The sequence below is a fragment of the Arachis duranensis genome, chromosome 10, assembly GCF_000817695.3.
Source record: "Arachis duranensis cultivar V14167 chromosome 10, aradu.V14167.gnm2.J7QH, whole genome shotgun sequence".
NCBI classification, from domain to species: Eukaryota; Viridiplantae; Streptophyta; class Magnoliopsida; order Fabales; family Fabaceae; genus Arachis; species Arachis duranensis.
The window spans coordinates 1598961-1616310 of NC_029781.3; the positions used below are offsets into that span (position 1 = coordinate 1598961).

The 17350-nt window shown below is 37.7% G+C and overlaps 1 protein-coding gene across 1 annotated transcript; it reads right to left on the minus strand.

Moving 5' to 3' along the window:
* Window positions 1-12733: 12733 nt before the first annotated feature.
* LOC107468046 (uncharacterized) lies at window positions 12734-17294 on the minus strand. The gene is made up of 4 exons (XM_016087288.3): window positions 17277-17294; window positions 15516-16074; window positions 14308-14485; window positions 12734-12913 (listed from the first exon to the last, which is right to left on the minus strand). Exons 1-4 carry the CDS (start codon window positions 17292-17294, stop codon window positions 12889-12891), a joined length of 780 nt encoding a protein of 259 aa, XP_015942774.1. The 3' UTR covers window positions 12734-12888.
* Between the last annotated feature and the right edge of the window lie 56 nt (window positions 17295-17350).

Here is a 17350-nt window from a genome sequence, read left to right on the forward strand (position 1 = left end):
ACTCGACAGCGTGATGGAAGAGGAAGAAGAGGCAAGACATGATGGAGGAGGAAGAGGAAGAGACGCAGCGTCACGACGGAAATAGTTGAGACACGACGTGACGGAAGAGACAGACAGCGTGTCGCAACGATAGGGTGGCAATGGAATAGAAGGCGATGGAGGAGACGTACGACTTGGCGTGACTTCTCGACCATGGTGGACGGCGTCCTTGCTGCAGAAGCAACACGATGCGATGAGCTCGTTCACGGCAGCATTGGAGGAGGCGATGGCAGCACAGACGTGGTTTTTGTGATGGAAATTGATGGCATGGGTGACGGAAATTGATGGCACGAGTGACAACATGCAAAGTAAAAGAATGAGGCGGCTGCATGTTTTTATTGATACTAGGATTAAGAAAAATATAAATAGTGATTTTTTTTTTGTTTTACTAGATTTTGGATCCATCCAATAGAAGTTAGTTGAACTCCCATTAATTATTTAGCGGAATTATTTTTAAAAAGGAGATCTCATTAGAATGCTCTAACATCAAGGCAAAAGCGCAGCCAAAGAATTCACTCTAATGCCTCGTATTTATTTATATTCCGACCAAAAAATTAATAAAAATGAACGGACCAAACCAATAGATAAAATTAAAAAAAAAAATACACATCAAACTCTCTAGATCACGTTTGCTAGTTACGAAACGAAAAAAGAAAATAAAATAAAAATTTCAATTGATTTAATTACAATTCGACAATTCGTATTTGAAATCCACATAACAAAATCAAAAAAAAAATTTATATGATGGTTGTGGTAATGTTTGACTAAAGTCTTAAAATAATCTTTTGAGATTAATTTGGCGTACTGAAATCATTTTTAAAATTTAAATTATATGAAAAATATTGATGAGATTGGCCAATGTGACTCATTAATTCGTAACTTATTTTTTATTAATAATTTATTTATGTAACGAACTTGTCATTAATAATACACGTCACGTCATAATTTAATCATATATAATGATATAATGACAAGGGGATGCTTCCATAAAGACGCAGAAAACGTCTTTTTTTAAAGATATTTTTTAATAATTAAAATTTAACACATATAATAATTTAAATTATGTTATTTTTATCAAAATTAGGTCAGAAAAATTAATTTATCAATATATATATATATAATAGAGATATTTTAGTTGTGTTTTATAATAGGGATATTATAGTAATTTTTTATAAAAAATATTAATTTACACCAATTCAAAATTTAATTTATTAATTTTTGTGCTAAACTGATTTGTCCACTCTAATTTTAATAAAAATAATATAATTTAACTGATTATATGTGTTAAATTTTAATTTTTAAAAAACATCTTTAGAAAAAGACGTTTTTAACATCTTTATTTAAGTGGCTCCCTAATGACAAAACAATGAATGATATGTAATATGTTGACATAGATGACGTGTATTAATATTATTTGTCTAATAATGTGTCCGTTTAATCTACATATTGCAACATAATTTTACACGTTTCACCAACATATTATTAAAGCAGATGCATCAAATTGATTTATAATTTTATATTAAATAACCCATTTTAGTCGTTATGTTATTATGTATTTGATGTTTTGATCGAAAATAAAATTGCGTAGTGACTAATTTGGAAATGACAAACTAAACTATAATGAGATGGCAATCTTTTATCTTTGTCTCCAAGAACATATAGGAGTTTTTTTAGTTATTATTATTTTTTTATGATAACTATATAAACTGAAAGAAAAATTGGAGCTTTGCTATTTATATCCATCGGTTAAATCAGCACCCATATAATGAGATACAATAATGTACAATTCATCATCAAGAAATTCAATAATAATAATTGTTACGGTAGGTAACCGGAGATTAATAGAATGGATGGCGCTAGTTGGCCCAATCGTCTGAGGATGGTGGTCTCCGAGCTGGTTTGCACGCTGGAGCCTCTTTCCGACTTGTGTACGCGAGTGAATGGGGGGTGGTACCTGCAAAGACACTCCGATGCCTAAGTTAGCAAGGATGTGAGCAGGTCTAGAGAGTATTGAGCTTCGGGATACCTGAGGGGAGTCAGTGTATTTATAGTGGTGAGCCAATAACCACCGTTGGAGTAGTGCCATATTTCTAGGGTATTAACCGTCCCACTATCTTAGGGAGGTTAAGATATGGCTCGATAAAGTAGTTAGAGAGATTTTAGGGGCAGTTACTCATTTGAATGAGTGCTTATCTGCCAGCTATTCTCCGACCCGACTTCTTTGGAGTAAGTCGGGTTTAACACCGACTTCTTAGTGCGAAGGTTGGCGTTCAGCAAGGCTCAATCCTCTGGATTAGGCCTTTTATTTGGACCTGGGCCTTTATTATTGGGCCAGGGTATGAACAGTGCCCCTACTTGAGCCCAAGATCTTTATAAGACTTTGGGTTCAAGTATTTTACTCGGGATCGTAGCCGACTTGTTGGAGGACCGACGTGATTTTCTGAAACCGACGTGACTTTCCGTGTCTTTTTGGTTCTGACAGTTACGTCTAATCAAGCGTCGTTCGTTAGGGATGTGCGTAGACTTTGGTAACGGTGCATTCTCATTAATGACTGCTCCGCTTTTACCATTATGCCCCTTAGCATGTTTATAAATACTTTCCTTCTCTTTCATTTTTTCGTTTCTGCAATTTTTCAAATTTCTTCTTGCTTTGTTCGTGCTTCATTCTTGCGTTCGGAGACCTCTGCTTCTTCCAACCTTCGCTTTTGGACAAAGGTTAGCGTTTACTTTTATGACATGCTTTGTGTTTGCATGCTTTTATTTTCTTTGGAGGGGAAGAAGTGACGTTGTAGGCTTTCGTATCCCCTTAGGGACTCTCGTTTTTTATTCTTTTTCCTTTTTCCTTTGTAGGTTTTCATCGTATTTTTAGAAAAAATGTCTTCTGTAGAAGCTCTTTCTCAATGGGTTGATGTCACAGTCCTGGGGGAGGAACCCTTGGTCGATGCTGAGTTTATTATTCATCTTCGTACTCATCACAGGATTTGTGTTTCTGAGGATGACGAGACAAAGTATGAGTTGGTAGTCTCGGGTCCAGAAGATTGGGTTTGTTTTGGGAGGGCCAATGAGGCGGCCTCTCATTTTTTCTTTATGTATGAATGTATGATCACCCGTTTGGGTGTCTTTCTTCCTTTTTCAGATTTTGAGATGTCTGTTTTGCACCACTGTCGAGTTGCCCCTACCCAACTTCACCCCAATTCTTGGGGTTTTCTGAAAATTTATCAATTTATTAGTCACGCTTTGGACTTTCCGACCTCTTTGAGGATTTTCTTTTTTCTTTTCCACATGACTAAGCCCTTTAGTGGGCTAAACAACAAGCAGCAATGGGTGTCTTTCCGTGCCATACAAGGTCGAAGAATTTTCACCCTTTTTGACGAATCCTTCCATGACTTCAAAAATTATTTTTTCAAAGTGCAAGCTGTAGAGGGTCACCACACCTTTTTTTCTGGATGATAACTCTTCTCCTCGCTTTCCATTATACTGGCTGGAAGCCTCCCCTTGTGAGAAATACGGTCTAGATGACCTGGATGAAGTGGAGGCTGCCATTGTGGGATTCCTCCGAGAAGTGTGGGGGAGGGCCCCTTACTTGGATACTAAAAAGTTTCTCCAAGGGTCTCCGACCTTTATCCAAGCACAGCTAGATAGCTTTCTCTTGTTTGTTAGATTCCCGACTTGTTAACTGATCATTCCGACTTGTTTGGTTCCTTAGCTATTGTTTTCTTTTTTCAGAAATGGCAAAGACAAATGCTCAGGAATCTTTCCAGAGAGTCCAGGAGGCTAAAGCCAAGTCTCGCGCTCGCACTGGTGGTGCCAGGGTTATCTCTCCTCCTCCTCCTCCTCGGAACGTTGGGACTCTTTCCAAGCCCATTGTGATTTCTTCTTCCGCTCCCTCTCAGCCGCCCGCCGTCGTCCGACCTTCCCTTGATCCAAAGAAGCGCAAGACCTTAGAGTCTGGCTCTTCTGGTGGGGTTAAGGCGGATGCTATTGCGTTCGTCCGAAAGAATATCTATCCTCATGCTCGTATAAGCATGGATGATATGTCCGTTCGGAGCCACCTTACCACTATGATCGAGGAGAGTCTTAAAGCGGCGGGGGTCTGTGGCAAGCTCTTGGATATTTTCGAGAAGGCTCCTCTCAGCTCTTTAGGGATGACCTCGAGGGTCGAGGAGCTGGAAGGAAGGCTTCGTTCATATCAAGACCATGAGGGAGAGCTGAAGAAGGAAATCGCCAAGTTGAGGGAGGAGAGAGATACCTTCTGGGAGAAAGGGAAGGTTTTGCAGGCCCAATGCAACATGGAGATGGAGTTGAGAAAAACAGCACAGGCCAGCTATCAAAGTTTATTCAATGATCTTGTGTCTGTGAAGAATGATCTGCTGAATTCTCGGAAGGCATATGATGAGTTGGAGGACTCTATTGCTGATGGCGCCGAGGAGTCTTGGAGGATCTTCCTGGAGCAAGTCAGAGTTATTGCTCCCGACTTGGATCTTTCTCCTTTACATACTGACAAAGTTGTTATTGATGGTGCCATTGTGGATCCTCCTGCCCCCGTGATCGTTTTCGAGTCAGAATTAAAGACTCGGGGGCAGAGGATTATTGAGTCCCCTCCTCGTTCTAAGGACGCTCCGAGTTCTTCAGTAGATCCTCCTATCTCTTCATCTCCCATGGATGCCTCTAGTGGCACTTTTCCTGACTCTGGTGGCGGTGATCCTTCTTCTAAAAAATGATTTGTGGCTATTCGGGGGTCCGGCCTGTGGGCCCCCCGTTTTTAAACTCTTTATTTATTTCTGGTTGGTGGTGTTGATTGAACAATTTCCTTTGGCCTTTTAAGGCCGTAAACAAAATATTTTATGAGTACCCTTTTTAATAAGGGTTTTAACTTAACAAAATAAATACCCTTTTTTGGATAAGGGTTTAAGTTACTTTGTGCGTATATGCTTTTTTGATTTTCCGAATTCCCCTTGATCTTTTCTTGAAAACCTTTCCCTTTGGCTTGTTTGTTTTTCTGAGCCCTTTGTTTAAGGACTTTTGAAACAGCCTTTAAACCTTTCCCTAGGTTTTTCAATCTCTTTTTATTATCCCTTATACTCAACTTCACTCTAGTGAGTTCTTATGACTTAGGTTATTTTTGCGATGCGTTTTTCTTCTACTCGGTCCTTCACTCCGATTTACGGGTCGAAGTATTTCCGAGCTTTTCTACTCGGGTTCTCATTTCGACTTGGGAGTCGGATTGTTCCCGAGTTTTTTACGATCAACTCATATAACCTCTTTACACCGACTTGTACCTCGTCGTTTTATCCTGACGACCATCTAGGTCGGTTCATGGGATTTTCACGTTTTGTCGAGCTTAAGTCGGTGCGTTTCGTAGAAAGACTTAAAAAATAAAAAGGACTTTATAAGAGATATTGTAGATGAAAAAGATCTTTATTAATTGGGGAGGTACCTTCTTGCTACTAAGGGTTTTAATAGCCTATTTTCCCTTAGCCTCTACTATGATACCTCGTTAAAAACCCTTCTCCAGAAAAAACCCTTTTGGGAAAAAATCATGAAGTTGGGAAAAGAGTACATCAGGGAGTAGAGTTCGCTTTTAACTGTAGTACCTTTTCATATTACAAGCATGCCACGACCTTGGGAATTCAGCGCCGTTCAGGTCGGTTATTTTATAATAACCTTTTCCTAAAACTTCATTGACTTTGTATGGTCCCTTCCAATTTGCGGCGAGCTTTCCTTCTCCGGATTTGTTGACTCCGATGTCGTTTCTGATTAAGACCAAGTCATCCGGAGCAAATGTTCTTCGAATGACCTTTTTGTTGTACTTTGTAGTCATCCTTTGCTTCAACGCTGCTTCTCTTATCTAGGCATCTTCTCGGACTTCGGGGAGCAAGTCGAGCTCCTCTTTGTGCCCCTGTATGTTTCCGATCTCGTCATGGAGAATTACCCTTGGGCTTTGCTCATTGATTTCTATTGGTATCATTGCCTCTACACTATAGACTAGTCGGAAGGGTGTTTCTCCAGTGGCGGATTGGGGCGTTGTCCTGTAAGCCCATAGCACTTGAGGGAGCTCTTCAGCCCAAGCTCCTTTTGCTTCTTGCAATCTCTTCTTTAGCCCTGCCAGTATGACTTTGTTGGCTGCCTCGGCTTGCCCATTGGCTTGTGGGTGCTCCACCGAGGTGAACTGATGTTTGATTTTCATACTGGCTACCAAGCTTCTGAAGGTAGCATCGGTGAATTGGGTTCCATTATCCGTAGTGATGGAATAACGTATCCCATATCTTGTGATGATATTTTTGTAGAGGAACCTCCGACTTCTTTGAGCGGTGATGGTGGCTAATGGTTCTGCTTCTATCCACTTTGTGAAATAATCTATTCCCACGATCAGGTATTTGACTTGTCCTGGCGCTTGGGGAAAAGGACCTAACAAATCCATTCCCCATTTTGCAAAAGGCCATGGAGAAGTGATACTGATAAGCTCTTCTGGTGGAGCCACGTGAAAATTTGCATGCATCTGGCATGGTTGACACTTTTTCACGAATTCTGTGGCATCTTTCTGCAAGGTCGGCCAATAGAATCCAGCTCGGATTACTTTCCTGGCTAGTGACCTTGCTCCGAGATGGTTTCCGTAGATTCCACTATGTACTTCCTCCAACACCTCGGCAGTTCTCGAGATCGGTACACACTTTAATAGTGGTGTTGATATCCCCCTTCTGTAGAGAATATTTCTCACCAAGGTGTAGTGTTGTGCTTCCCTTCGGATCTTTTTAGCCTCTTTTTCCTCTTTAGGGAGGATGTCGAATTTCATGTATTCGACTAAGGGGTTCATCCATCCGAGGTTTAAACCGACTACTTCAAGTACTTCTTGTTTGTCATCTACTTTTACTACTGAGGGTTCCTGGAGGGTTTCTTGGATCAGGCTTCTGTTGTTCCCTCCTGGTTTGGTACTTGCTAACTTGGATAGGGTGTCCGCTCTGTTGTTTAGATCCCGAGTTATGTGTTTGACCTCGGTTTCTGCAAAACGCCCGAGGTGCTCCAGAGTTTTCTCCAAGTACCTCTTCATATTAGGGTCCTTTGCCTGATATTCTCCGCTTATTTGGGAGGTCACCACTTGTGAGTCGCTGTATATCATCACCTTTGTAGCGCCGACTTCTTCTGCCAGCTTCAATCCAGCAATCAAGGCTTCATATTCTGCCTGATTATTTGAGGCTGGGAATTCAAATTTTAAGGAAACTTCTATCTGGGTTCCTCTTTCATCTACCAATATTATGCCTGCGCCGCTTCCTGTTTTGTTGGAGGATCCGTCTACATAGAGTTCCCATGTAGTTGGTTTTTCCTCCCGATCCCCTGCGTATTCTGCAACGAAGTCGGCGAGGCATTGGGCTTTGATCGCGGTCTGAGTTTCATATCTTAAGTCGAACTCGGAGAGCTCTATTGCCCATTGGACCATTCTCCCTGCAACATCCGTCTTTTGGAGGATTTGCTTCATGGGTTGGTTCGTACGGACTCTTATTGTATAAGCCTGAAAGTAGGGTCGTAGCCTTCGTGAGGCTATTACTAAGGAGTAGGCAAACTTTTCTAGTTTGTGGTACCTTAGTTCAGGGCCTTGTAGAACTTTGCTGATGAAGTAAACTGGATGTTGTCCGACCTCGTCTTCTCTTATCAAGGCTGATGAGACAGCCTTGTCCGCTACGGATAAGTACAGGACGAGGTCTTTTCCAGATACTGGTCGGGTTAGAATAGGAGGTTGGCTTAAAAACTTTTTGAACTCCTGGAACGCCTCCTCGCATTCAGGAGTCCATTCGAACTGGCATCCCTTTCTTAGTAAGGAGAATAGTGGAAGGGATTTCAGTGCCGACCCTGCCAAAAATCTGGAGAGGGCTGCAAGTCGGCCATTCAGCTGCTGGACTTCTCTCAAACAAGTCGGACTTTTCATTTCTAGGATGGCTCTACACTTGTCGGGATTGGCTTCGATCCCTCTTTGTGTTAGCATAAACCCTAGAAATTTCCCCGCTTCCACCGCGAAGGCGCACTTTGCGGGATTTAATCTCATCCCGTGCAGCCTTATGGTGTCGAAGACTTGAGAGAGGTCTGTCAAGAGGTCAACTTCTTTCTTGGTTTTTACCAGCATGTCATCGACGTATACTTCCATCAGACTCCCCAGGTGAGGGGAAAACACTTTATTCATCAACCTTTGATATGTGGCTCCTGTATTCTTCAGTCCGAATGGCATGACCACGTAGCAGAAATTAGCTCTAGGTGTGATGAATGATGTTTTCTCCTGGTCGGGCTCATACATCGGGATTTGATTATATCCCGAGTAGGCGTCCATAAATGATAAGTATTGGTACCCCGAGCTGGAGTCCACTAAGGTATCAATACTTGGTAGGGGATAAGGGTCCTTGGGACATGCTTTATTTAAGTCGGTATAGTCGACACACATTCTCCATTTGCCAATCTGTTTTTTGACTAGCACTACATTGGCTAGCCATGTTGGGTATTTGACTTCTCTGATGAAGCCAGCTTCCAGAAGTGCCTGTACTTGTTCTTCTACTATTAGGGCTCGTTCTGGGCCGAGCTTGCGTCTTCTTTGCTGTACAGATCGGGATCCTGGATAAACCGAGAGTTTATGGGACATGAGTTCTGGGTCTATCCCGGGCATGTCTGAGGCCTTCCAAGCGAAGAGGTCGAAATTATCTCTTAGGAGCTTAGTCAACTCTTGTTTTAGGGTTTCCCCTAGGTTGGCTCCTATATGAGTATTTTTCCCTTCCTCTTTACCGACCTGTATCTCCTCGGTTTTTTCTCCCGGTTGTGGTCGCAGCTCTTCTTTGGCCCTTGCGCCACCGAGCTCTATAGTGTGAACTTCTCTGCCTTTTCTTCTTAGATTTAGGCTTTCATTGTAGCATTTCCTCGCCAATTTCTGGTCTCCCTTTACCGTAGCTATTCCCCCTGAGGTCGGGAATTTCATGCAGAGGTGGGGAGTGGATACCACTGCTCCGAGTCGATTGAGGATAGCTCTGCCGATTAAAGCATTATACGCTGACCCCACATCAATGACTATAAAGTCTATACTCAGAGTCTTTGATTTTTCCCCTTTTCCAAAAGTGGTGTGAAGGGACAAAAATCCTATTGGTTTTATTGGCGCGTCCCCTAATCCGTATAGGGTGTCGGGATAGGCTCTTAATTCTTTCTCATCCAACCCTAGTTTGTCAAAAGCGGGTTTAAAAAGGATGCCCGCTGAGCTTCCTTGGTCTACTAGGGTTCTGTGGAGATGGGCATTGGCTAGGATCATAGTTATTACCACTGGATCATCATGTCCAGGGATTATCCCTTGCCCATCTTCTTTAGTAAACGAAATGGTAGGGAGGTCGGGTGACTCTTCCCCGACCTGGTAGACTCTTTTGAGATGTCTTTTGCGAGAGGATTTGGTAAGTCCCCCTCCCGCGAACCCTCTTGAGATCATATGGATATGTCTCTCTGGTGTCTGCGGTGGTGGGTCTCTTCTATCCATATCGTCTCGCTTTCTCTTCCCATGACCGTCTGACCTTTCTATGAGATATCTATCAAGCCGACCTTCTCTAGCCAGCTTTTCTATCACATTTTTGAGGTCGTAACAGTCGTTTGTGGAGTGACCATATATTTTATGGTACTCGCAATAATCGTTGCGGCTTCCCCCTTTTTTATTTTTAATAGGTCTAGGGGGTGGCAGTCTTTCAGTGTTGCAAATCTCTCTGTATACATCCACTATAGAGACTTTTAGGGGAGTATAAGAGTGATATTTTCTTGGCCTCTCGAGACCGAGTTCTTCCTTTTTCTTGGTTTCCCTTTCCCTCTCTTTTGTTGAGGGAGGGGCCCAGGTCGCCAACTCAGGTCTCTTAATTTGGCGTTTTCCTCCATGTTGATGTACTTTTCATCTCTTTCCTGTACATCACTTAGAGAAACGGGGTGTCTTTTAGATATGGATTGTGAGAAGGGACCTTCTCTGAGTCCATTGACTAACCCCATTATGACTGCCTCTGCGGGCAGGTCTTGAATTTCCAAACATGCTTTATTGAACCTTTCCATATAGGCTCGTAAAGATTCTCCGACCTCCTGTTTTATTCCCAGGAGGCTCGGTGCATGTTTCACCTTGTCCTTCTGGATCGAGAACCTCATCAAAAACTTCCTTGAGAGGTCTTCAAAGCTAGTAACCGACCTCGGGGGGAGGCTATCGAACCACTTCATCGCTGCTTTCGATAAAGTGGTCGGGAAGGCTTTGCATCGCGTAGCGTCGGAAGCGTCAGCTAAGTACATCCGACTTTTGAAGTTGCTTAGGTGATACTTTGGGTCCGTGGTTCCGTCATAGAGGTCCATATCAGGGCTTTTGAAGTTCCTTGGAACCTTTGCCCTCATTATGTCCTCGCTGAAAGGATCCTCCCCACCTAAGGGTGGGTCTTCTTGTTCGTCTCGGGAGTTGCGACCTTTGAGGGAGGATTCTAACTTTAAGAGTTTTCTTTCTAACTCTTTTCGTCATTCCATCTCCTCTTTCAGGCTCTTTTCAGTTTCCTTTTGTCGCTCCCGCTCTTGTTCTAACTGTTCCAGGCGGCTGTGGACTAATCCCATGAGTTCAGTTACATGGGGTGGTCCTTCTTTTTCGGACTCGCGCCCTTCTGAGGAGTTTACCTTCGGGTTTTTTACTCCGGAGGTGCCTTCTCTGTGCTGATTATCGATTTCCTGGTGGAGGGTGAAGTCCACATCGTTATTGCCTGTGTCCAGATTCTCTTGCTCAGAATCTGTCTCCACATGGCCTTCTTCATGGGATCTGTCCGCCATCGATGGATGATCTCTCGGGTCCCCGGCAACGACGCAATGTTACGGTAGGTAACCGGAGATTAATAGAATGGATGGCGCTAGTTGGCCCAATCGTCTGAGGATGGTGGTCTCCAAGCTGGTTTGCACGCTGGAGCCTCTTTCCGACTTGTGTACGCGAGTGAATGGGGGGTGGTACCTGCAAAGACACTCCGATGCCTAAGTTAGCAAGGATGTGAGCAGGTCTAGAGAGTATTGGGCTTAGGGATACCTGAGGGGAGTCAGTGTATTTATAGTGGTGAGCCAATAACCACCGTTGGAGTAGTGCCATATTTCTAGGGTATTTCCGACTTCTTTGGAGTAAGTCGGGTTTAACACCGACTTCTTAGTGCGAAGGTTGGCGTTCAGCAAGGCTCAATCCTCTGGACTAGGCCTTTTATTTGGACCTGGGCCTTTATTATTGGGTCAGGACATGAACAATAATATTAAAAAACTCACTTAAAACTCAAATAACATCAGGCTAACTGTCACTAACTGCAAAAGAATTCTTAACTATTAAAAAAAATTATTAATTAATAATTTAATATATTTATTTTTTAACATAAAAATTAGTTCTATTTTAAATTAACATCCAAATTATATAATAATATTATATTTTTTTTTATAACTTGCAGGTAGAGTGGGATATTCGAATATTAAAAACGGATAGAATTAGGATTCAAATATTCTCAACATATAATTAAATTTATATAAAAATTTAAGCCTACAGATTGAATTCAAATTTTATCTTACCCTATTCATTGTTATTCTTTAACTGTCAGCCCATGATTCTATTACATCTTTAATTTTGGGACATTTTATTATTTGCATGCTAGACATATATAGGCTAAGAATTTCTCCCATTATACTAGTAACAGACACACACACACATATTATCAACACAATTGTGTAAACCACCGTTTTGACACTTAAAAGATGTAATTTGAACAGAAATATTTTTTGAATAAATGAAATATACTCGTAGTTTCTAGAATAGTTAGAAACAAAAGTTTGACAAGATTCACAAAAATTGTCCCTCAAATAAAAATGACTTAAGTCTAACATATTTCACAAAATATAAACAAAATTTATCAACTATATATAGGTAGGGTCAAGAGTGACTTTCTTCTATATTTTGTTAACAGACAAAATTTGAGAACCAAAATAATTAAGCCATAATTAGTCAAAAAAATTTTAATTTAACTTCATTTATTAATTTTTTTATATTTTGATTTTTTTATCCCACTCTCTTATCACTCAACTTATCACATTATATCTGTAACTATTAGAATATAATATATCATATATTAATGAGACTTTTTATAATTTATTTTTTATATATACCATTTCATTAAAAACTAATCATAATAATATACTTAAATGTCATTAATTTGTAACCACTAATTTATTTATTTTTATTGTTTTACTGCATATGTGTAATATTGTATAGGATGGAGTAATTTAAATTTTAATTGTCATTAATTTTAATTAAATTTTTTTGTAATTACTAATTTATTGTCCTACTTACTACAAGAAAAAGCAATATTTGTAATAAAAAAATTATTAAAAAAATCAAAATTTTGAAACAAAAAGAATTTGTAACAAAAAAATGGTCGTTGCAGTATTATATCCCGTTACAAAAAGTTAAAATTTGTTACAGAAGTGGTAACACTTTTTTACTTTTAAAATATTTTTCGTAACAATTTAGATTTTTGTATCATAATATTTTGTTACAAAATACTACTTATTTTTATAACATTTTTTATTCTTTTAGTTACAAAAATAGAAAGTTTATTTCAAAATATTTAATTAAATAATTGATATATCAATTAATTTTCTAATCCCACTAACTCAACATTTATATGATATATAATCACATAGATAATTAAAATATCTTACATGTCATTAAGATTCTTTTACAATAAAATAAGTTCTACAAATTCAACTAAACACAATTTTTTTCCTAACATAAAATTGTATCATATCGAATTTATAATTATTGACTCTTCTAACATATTTCAGTCAATATAAAGTCTATTATGTTTGCATCAATTTTATACACCTGCAAATATAAACAATGAAAACTAAAATTAAAAAATAACACATAACGATATCTTCATTCGAATAAAAATTAAGTTAGAACTTACAAATTAAAATTAACTAATTTTTTAATAATCTATTCTCAAAGTTCAAAACTAGCCAATCAAAAATGCAAATTATTAAGAATTACAAATTCAATATATAAACTTGGGCTAATTAATCACAATTCAATCACAACTTAGTGAACAAAGTTATTAAATTTACATAAGTATCAATTGTCAAACAATCACTACAAAATAAATTTTCACCAAAATCTTCATAACAAATATACTTGACTTTTTTTATGCTTTTACACTCATAAAGTTCCATAATGAGGTTTATGTCAAAATATAAGATAAGAACATAGAGAAGCACCTGAACAGAGTTTCTGTTATTGCAAAAGCAATAGTGTTGCAGAGAAAGTTTGAAAATAGAGAAGTATAGCAAGAATGGAAAAATAGAACTGAATTGACCAAAATTGACAATGGGTAAAAACCGCTAATTGATTACAATGAGTATTAGGCTTATATAGAGGAAGACTGTTGATAATAAAGCTAAAGGCTCCCTAATCAACTTTTAACAAACTGAATGATAACTTGACAGCTAAGCCACACTATCTTGAACTTTCTTGAACTCTAATTGCTCCTGTATTTTATCACTAGCCTTAATAGCACCATCAACAAAATTATACTAGAATCATTAAAATCAACTATCAATAGTTATTTCAGTTTTATAAGCATTATAGAAATAAAAAACTTAATAACAGAAGCAGCAACAACGTTATACCCAATCACTCAAAAAGCTTCAAAGCTTAAAACCTGTACACATTGACATTAGCCCAGCCATTACCGAATAAGAAGTCTTAGCCACCCAATTAATTTCAAAACAATTTTTACTAGAAGCACAGATTAAGATTTATACTATTCAATTTCTTTTAAAATTTTTAGCCTATTCAATTATTTTTTTTAATCAAAAACTTTTAGTCCCTTGATACTTATATTTAGGAGAAAACAAGCACAAAAAATGCACAAAACAAGCACAAAGCATACGGCGGCTATAGAAAATCAAACAAGGTTCAAAGCAATCAACAATTTGCAATGCATTCATAAAGAATGACAGCGGCAGAAAATCAAACAAGGTTCAAAGCAATAGCAATTAGCAATGCATTCATAAAGAATTGCTAATTTTGCCTTGTATTTTTTTTTATTTTGCAGTAAATACAAGGCAATTAGCAATGTATTCATGCTAAAGATTGTAAATTATTTGTCCCTAAACATGTGATTAGCATGCAAATAACTACTACTATGACAACATCATAAAAGGCATTAAAACATTGTTACCAAATTTTCAATAAAAAAAAAAAGATTAGCAACGTACTTGACCCTGTGCAAATTGGACACCTTTGCAACAATTTTTCTCATCTTTGAGGAATCTTGATTGATCCGAGTCTCAATGGCATGAAGCCTTCTAGAATGTTCAGCAACTTGGCTTTCTTTTCTTAGCACTGCTCTCCTATGAGCCACTACTCCCCTCTCCTTGTCTCTCTCAAACTTAACTACCAAAAATAAAATCAAATAAACAAAATAAGAACAACTTCATGAATACCCAGATATTAAAATTATACCAAACAAAAAAGTAGCTCAGAATTTTAGATAGAAATAAAAAATTGAACTTCACAAAACTTCATAGATAGCCAGATAATAAAATTCTACCAAAATACCTGATAAACCATAGATAACAAAATAAAAAAAATCTGAACTTTCTTTCATTCCCTGCCTCAGAGTGTTGAACTAGCAGGAATTAATTGCGACGAACCCCTTTTTCTTAATCCGTGGCAACAGCAGCAACATTTTCGATCACTTTCCAGCAGTAGCAGCGACACCGGAGCAGGGAAGAGGCAAGGCAGCTTGGACCAACGGCTCCAGCAACCTCCTCTGGGCGAGTTCTGTCCCTTTCAAAATGTAGCCTAAAACGAATTCCAAATCTTAACCCTAATTTCAATCCCAACCCCAAAGTTAACCCAAATTTAAAGTTGACTCCCAAGCCTAAGAGCAATCCAAGCTTTATTCAAAGTCCAACCCCAACCCTAATCTCAAGCCCAAGTCTAAGGAGAACACCAAGCCTGCTGCAACTATTAATACCAAGTCTAATCCATAATCCAATTTTGTTTTAGAACTTAAAAATAACCCCTCCCAAAATTAGACACAGACTAATTACCAAGTCTAAGAAGAATACCACTTCATAATCTAAACACAATCTAATCTAGAAGAATATCACATCTCAAACTATTAAAGTATTACATTGTTAACCTCTTCCTGGGTACAAGCTGTCATTTTAAAAATGTTCAATCACAATTAAAATTGGATCAATAATTCAATATTATAAACACTGACGGTGAAAAAAAATCAAAAATAAATAAATAAATAAGGTCTAACCATGCTATCACTTTCCAATTCCATAAACTAAACAAACAAAATAACAAAAGAGTAAGTAAAAACCAACATGAAGATCCACAAAATCGTTTGAATCAGAAACAAACAACAAATTGAGATGGTAGATTAAAAGGGTATATGTAAATTAATTACCTTGAACCTTGTAGTGGGTGTTTCTAGCGGTAGGGTTGATAATTGGAACAGATTTTCCTGATGAGGACTTCTTCCAGTGTCCATCAACATAGTATTTGTATATATCACCAATGGCTGTTTTGTATCTCAGTGAACCATTAGTAGCAAAGGTCTCGATTGGTACCAGCGGCGAGTTCCAACAGTTGAGAATTGAATGAAGTTGTAGCGGCAAGGAAGATGGCCATGACAGTAACAACAACCCCCTTTCTGCAACGACAACAACAGAAGCTTCGTTGGCGGTGAGTGTGGCTCGATGGTGGTGACGCGGATGACTCCCTTCCTTTCCCGTCGTTCTTCCTCTTTTCCTCTGCTCAGATCGACGTCGACGGCGGTGAGTGGAACTTCGGGACGTCGCGTGTGACGGCGGCAGCAGCAGCTTGAACGGCGACAGCGGTAAGCTCCACGAACAGTGACGGTTCAAGCTTGATGGAAGGCAGAATGGCGACGACAAGGCACGAACGGCGGCGACTCTGGGCAGCAACCCCTCCTTCGCAGATTTTGTGTGGTTGAAGGAGCTGGGCTAGAGAAAATTAAGGTTTTTTTGTTTAATTTGAGAATTTTAGAATTTAGGATTAGAAATTAAATATTTTATAAAGGAATAAGGATAAATATGAATAAATATTTTGATAAAATTGAATGGTAGAGTAATTTTAAAATTAAATATATTCTATTAAAAATATTTAGAAACATTATTTATCAACATATTGCTAAGTTTAATTAATTATTTTTAATTTAAATTATAAAATAAAAATATAAAATAACTAATTATAATAAAATTCACAAAAATATTAATTAACTTAACTTTAAATATTCATAAAACTAATTTAATTACTTTAGATTAATAAAATAAATCATTATTTATTCATAATAAAAATTATTTAAATTAAACTATATAATTCTTTCGTTATTGAATTTTAATCTCTATTATGCAAAATATTAAATTATAATAAAAATACATAAGAATCTTGATTAATATAAAAATTAGCCGAACAGATGTTTTGTGACAAAAAATTTTATATTTTGTGACAAACAAATAACTTGTTACAAATAATATTGAATTTTGTGACAAATTAATTTTTTGTTATAAAATAATTAAAGTTTTTTAAACAAATGGATGTTTCGTTACAAAATATTTTGAACTTTTGCAACAACTTCATCTTTTATTTTAAAATATTATAAAATTTTGCAACAAAATACTGATTCGTTACAAAAGTGAATATAATTTGTAACAAAAAAAATTAAGTCATTACAAAATAACAAAATATTTTGTAACAAATTATATTGTTGTTACAAAACATTATTATTATGTAACAATTACTATTTTTGTTACAAAAAATAATTTTTTGTAACAATTTTAAATTTGTTACAAAATTTTTGTTACAAATGTTCCATTTTCTTGTAGTATACATAATATTTGTTTTGGTAAACTACTTCGATAAATCAAAAGCATGAAAATATTATCTATATCACTCAAAGCAAAAAATGGTACATTGATCTCCCAAAGGTAGTTTCTATGCAAATCGAATTAGAGTAATTTAAATTACAATTTCTAGTAGTAATTCGAATTAGGCTACATAGATTTACTAGGAGATGTTTAGATACACATAAATCGAATTAAGCAATTTCGATTTAAGCATGCTTAAGTAAATCGAATCAAGTTGATCAGATTTATGCATGGTTGGTATGTTTCCAAGTAAATCGAAGTAGCTTAATTTGATTTACCTTGTTAGAGATCAACATGCATAAATCGAATTAGGGTAGGCAGATTTACTATAGTTTCAGCAACATATGTAAAT